Raw genomic sequence first — 5,719 nt, 5'->3', positions numbered from 1 at the left:
TAAATTAACATTGTATTTCAATATCTAATTCTTTTCCTAAATAAATATGAGTTACAGGGTTGTAAAGAAAAACATAATAAGTTATTTATGGATAGAGCTAAATATGCTGGAAATGTGAACATATGTGTGAACATGTGAACATGTGTGTGTGCATACACACACACACACACACACACACTCACAGACACGTGTACACAGACACACGCACACTGCCTCACCATTGATTCAAATAGCCAGAAGGGTTTACAAATCGAATACATAAATAGGACGCTTTTATCTGATGCTGCTATCAGAGCACAGACACTGCAGTTAGCATTGATTGTTATTTTAGCAATCTTAGAGCCTCTTATTTATTCAGTCCTTCAGCAAACATTTGTTAAATGCACGCTCTGTACTGGGAAAGTAAGGAGGCTACTCTTTTGGATTTCATTAGTTTTTGTTGTTGTATAAAATTGAAAAAAAAATGTTCTGAGTAACATATAGGCATTGTGTTTCCACATCAGTTTATTGATTTATTGAGCGAGGAGTCTTAGAAGTCCACTCACCTCCTTCAGGGAGCCTTTTATAGTCAACAGAAGGCAAAGAATGAGATACCAGACACACAGGCCCATCACTGTACTGCCAGGGCTTGGGTGAACATAGAAATCCTAGGCAGCCACAACAAGAGCATTGGGAAGTCACCTGTGTTGTGGAATTGTGAACATTTTACTTGGCTAATTTTGAAGGTTTTATTTTCGTGTTCTGTTCTGCATTTTGCACGTGTGTCTGTGTGTCACTACAGATTCTCGAAGCCTTAGCTAAAAGTGATGATCATTTTGTACAAAACTGCACCAGCCTTAACTCTTTAAATGAAGTGATTCCTACTGAACTTCAGAGTAAATTCAGTGCCATCTGCAGTGAAAAAGTTGAGCACATCTCTCAGAGAATATCCAATTACAAAAAGGTAAATGTTCCATGTATACATTTCACATGTGAGTATTGTTTAAGTTACTAGAGGCCTGGTGCACGGAATTCATGCACGAGGGTGTCCCCTAAGCCCAGCCTGCACCCTCTCTGATTGGGGACATCCCGCCCCCCTGCTGGCCTGGTTGCCCCTTACTGCCCGCCCTCCTGGCCCGGATGCCCCACGCAGCCTGCTGTTCAGTCGTTTGGTCGTCCCTCACTAACCCCCCTGCCAGCCTTGTCGCCCCATGCAGCCTGCTGTTTTGTTTGGTCATTACTGTTACTGTGATGGCGTCCTGAATAATTTGCATATTCCTCTATTATTAGTATAGATTGTTTAAATGTCAAATTAATTCAATTTCTGGTATTTTTTTACTTATTCATGTTCCAGCTAATTGAAATGATAACTTTTACATAACATTTTGGTGGTTTTAAATGCCTATAAATCTATCCCCTCATTTGATCTTTGCAAACCTCATTTTCCAATTGTAATAACTGAGGCTTAAAGAATGATATTTAACCTACTAGCAAAAGATAGAGTTGGGATTTGAATCTCAGCCACCTAATTCTGAAGTCAAATTTTAAAATTACCCTGTAGTTCTTCTTTCCCTTTTCTCTCAACAGAGGGAACAGAGCTATTAGTCAGAAACTATAGGGAACATCGGCTATTTTAAATTGATCAATTGTTTCATTTATTTGACATACTTTATTGAGCACATTTTATATGTCAAACACTCTTCTTGGGCCCAGGAATATGGCAGCAAAAGCACCTCTTGTGGCACTTATGTTTGAGTGGGGGATGCAGCAAGAAAGTAAATAAATATATTCAAAGGAGGGAAATGAAATATTGAAAGGAGTTATGAGAAAATCAAAACAGGGAGCTGGCCATTGCTTGTTTACCTGTATTGACACTGAGCTACACAGCTTATGTGCTAAACAGTATAGTTGAGACAACAAGGGCAACAGCATTTCAGAAAAGGAAGAATTATTGTGGATCAACTCGTCAAAAAATGCTACCTGCTGTTTGGAAAGATTTGTCAGAGTGAAGAGGGAGAAATGACGCTCAAGTAAAAAGATATATCCTAAGTGAAGGCAGCGATGTTGACATGACAATGATCTTATCGATGAAGAATTGGCAGACTGCCTGGACTAGGAAGGAGGACTTGAGTTGGATGCAATTAAAAAAGTAAAGTGAAAAAATCTGATTTTTCCAGTGGTATTTGGAGTGGCCTAATAATCATGTTTGTTTGTAAAAAGTGCCAGTGACTTAGACTTGTGTGGAAGCATTGGGAATGGGGAGGAAAGGATCTGCTCAAGGTGTGTGTAGGAAAAGTATATACAGCCTTATGCTGAATAGGTTATGGCAGAGGAAGCAGGTGCTATTGCCTGGCTTCTAACAAAAATATGGTTTGTGATAAACTAAGGAGTGCATGCTGTGGGGGATTAGAAACATAAAGCACAGGGTTTCCCCCAAATGCTGGGGATTCACAGACATATTATTCCGGTGAGTGAAATAGATGAACACACATTATTCTTACATTTTCTCAGGAGTAACTAGGGGCCTGGGAAGCTTTTAAAACAGAGATGGAGAGGCTAATGGGCAATGATTTTAGATGATAGAAATAATAACACTGAATTATGGAAAGCTCTTGTATGTACATTATTATTTGAGTTTCAAAATGATCATGTGTACTGGATCCTGCTTCTTTCTCAGGGAGATTGATAATTTCCTCAATGCCACGTAGCTGGCAGGTGGAAGACTAGGTATCAGTCGTTTGGAAAGCTCTCACTTATTTTTATGGTCAATTTAGAAATAAAAAGAAATTTGTAAGACAACTAGGACTTGAAAAAAATGAAGCTGTTTTTTCCTCATCCCTTCTTGACCATAACATATTTAGAATAATGGGCTATCTTTCTCACCAGATTAGCAAGAAAATATTTCAAGGTTCTTTTCTATTTGAACAAAGTTTAGATACCTAAAATAATATCCTTAATAGGTCATGTAAGGTTAGCTCTATTTGCATATCAAATGCATGTCAACGGAAACAATAGCATTGGTGAATATATGTGTTGAATTTTCACATATTTACTTTTATAGTATTATTAGCAACATTTTTTTCTTCTAGAGGAAGGCTTCAAACACTTTCTTCCTGTAAAATAAAATGTATCCATAGAAACTGAAATCTCCAAGAGGCTACCTTGCCTTTATTTTGACTCTAAAAGATTTAGATTATAAAAATAGAAAGCAGTTGGTTTCTGTAGTTTCTGTAGCCAGGCTGTTGCCGTCAAAATAGACTTCCTGGCCAGTTGTACAGGCCATCGATGCTTTGGGGCCCAGGCGTGAGAGAAGTTCAGACCTTACTGGAGACCTGGGTGAGTCCTCCACAGGCAGTCAATCTCTGGAAGATGTGTAGTGACCTAGGGGTAAGAATGGGCACCAATTGGAGGAGCATTCTCACCCTAAATTGTCCTAGGAATCCTTTTTAATTCTAGATTTATTCTTCTGTTTTACAATACTTTCATAATTGAGCTTATTTTGGGCATTGGTCATACTTCCCTCCATATACAGATTTCATGAGCTTTCAAGAGATAGTTCCTATTTACACAAAAGTATAACAGGTAGGAACCAGGCACTCGGACTAGTGTGTACAAAGAGTGGGTAGATGGTGTCTGAGAGGAACTGAGTGAAGACTAGACGGAGCACAGGGAGCCAGGGGGAGAGAGCTGGAAATAAATAAGCTGGGTGTGATTAGACTTTGGGCAGCTGTAGAGCATGGCAAGAATTAGATGCATGTGGTTGCAAGGTTTTCAGCCCCGGAGTGGCTATCCTTGGAAGGCTAAAGCAGGGTCCACACCAGTCCTCAGGCTGGTCCTGACCCAAGTACCCAGCAGTGATTAACAGAAGGCATGGGAAATACAATTGGCCCTGCCTGTCATCCGCCATTTTGGGTCATCAGCACCACGCCTTGCTGTCTAGCCTGCTCACAGGTTTGAATTGACTTTCTGACAGTGTTTGAAATAATCCTATCTCCACCCCTGACCTGCCAGCTACCCCATTCTGTCACCTTGTCTCACTTTAAAGATGAAGACCCTATCTTGATGCCATAGGACACTTATTTCTCTGTCGGACTCTCATTTGTTAAGAGTCTTTGAATTTGAATCCTAGGAAGTGATATTGGTCCTTTAAGTTAATTTCTTTTAGCGTCTACCTTGTGAACAGAGTTCCAAGGGAATTACATGCATCTGCTGCCTAAATTGCTTTGCTTTATTAAAAATGTGTGGATTTTAAAATAACAATTTAAATTCTAGCAGCTTATAATTTATTTCACTTGTTCCAGTTGACATTTAATTTTACTTTGATTTTGCTGTGGATGATGGAAGTGAAATGTTTGAGTTACCACTGTGTGTTCCACTGCTGTTTATTTCTTTAATTTATAGTTTTCTCGTGTACTAAAGAACAGAGCCTGGCCCACCTTTAAACAAGCCAAATCTAAAATATCCCCACTGCACAGCAGTGATTTCTGCCCGACCAACTGCCATGTCAACGTGATGGAAGTTTCTTATCCCAAAACATCGACCTCCCTGGGGAGCGCATTTGGTGTTCAGTTGGATAGTAGGAAGCATAATGCTCAGGATAAAGAAAACAAATCTGAACAAGGTATGTTAGCTTTTGAAACGTGGCCAAATCATATAAAAGTAATTTAGGCCGTCATAATTGTCCCCACATCCCTGGCCTTGGACAGACCCCTGGTGTGTAAGCAAGTCTGCACTTTGGTAAAGAAAGACCCCTCGCTATAATCACTTGGATAATTATGTATAAGCATTTATAGAATGAACATGGAGTATGCAGTTTTATTATTTTATTGTTTTTCCTTTAAGAAGAATGGGGGTCCTTGCCTTTCTTCCACATGATAGCTACAGCTCATTTTGCTGTGAAAACAATCTGAAATGCCCTATAACTCTGAGGAAAATAAAGAAGCATAGTGTAATTCCCACCATCACCGCAGGATGCGGGATCAAACTGTATTCCTTCCCTTTCATGGCAATTCCCCATAAGCTTTAATTCCTGAATTAAATTCAGCATTGGGCTTGCATTTTATTTTATGTCAGCTTGGGCCTTTAAGGTGAATTGCCCTGGGTTGTTCCTGTAAGTTAAAGGTAGTAACTATTACGATGGAATGATTTTGCCTCCCCAGGGAAACTGAGCCCCATGGTGTACATTCAGCACACAATCACAACCATGGCGGCCCCTTCGGGCTTGTCTCTGGCACAGCAGGATGGGCACGGGCTCCGGTATTTGTTAAAAGAAGAAGACTTGGAAACCCAAGACATCTATGTGAAACTGCTGGGCAAACTCCAGGCTGCCCTGAAAGAGGTGGAGATGTGTGTCTGTCAAATAGATGAGTAAGTATTTTACTTACTGTTTTTTCAAATGTGCCTACTAAAATAGCTGTGCAAAATAAGACTTTTGAACATCCATCATTCTCTCTTTAGTTTTTGGAAATGTAGGAGATTTTTGCTGACCACAATGACCCCCTTCTTCTAACAACTTAAAAATGATAAAACATGCCGTATATCTATAGATACATATTTTTTTTTATTTTTATTTATTTTTTTACAGAGAGGAAAGGAGAGAGATAGAGAGTTAGAAACAACGATGAGAGAGAAACATCGACCAGCTGCCTCCTGCACACTCCCCACTGGGGATGTGCCCGCAACCAAGGTACATGCCCTTGACCGGAATCGAACCTGGGACCTTTCAGTCCACAGGCCGACG

General features: G+C 39.9%; 1 protein-coding gene across 1 annotated transcript in view; it reads left to right on the top strand.

Annotated features, from left to right (window-relative positions):
* Positions 1–5,719, top strand: part of PREX2 (phosphatidylinositol-3,4,5-trisphosphate-dependent Rac exchange factor 2) — a 156,467-nt gene that overhangs the window by 67,682 nt on the left and 83,066 nt on the right. Inside the window, 3 exon segments of the mRNA XM_006756922.1 lie at positions 782–943; positions 4,381–4,600; positions 5,139–5,346. Coding sequence (XP_006756985.1) covers positions 782–943; positions 4,381–4,600; positions 5,139–5,346 — 590 coding nt within the window.

The sequence above is a fragment of the Myotis davidii genome, unplaced genomic scaffold (assembly GCF_000327345.1).
Source record: "Myotis davidii unplaced genomic scaffold, ASM32734v1 scaffold393, whole genome shotgun sequence".
NCBI classification, from domain to species: Eukaryota; Metazoa; Chordata; class Mammalia; order Chiroptera; family Vespertilionidae; genus Myotis; species Myotis davidii.
This window is presented reverse-complemented; position numbering and strand designations above follow the sequence as displayed.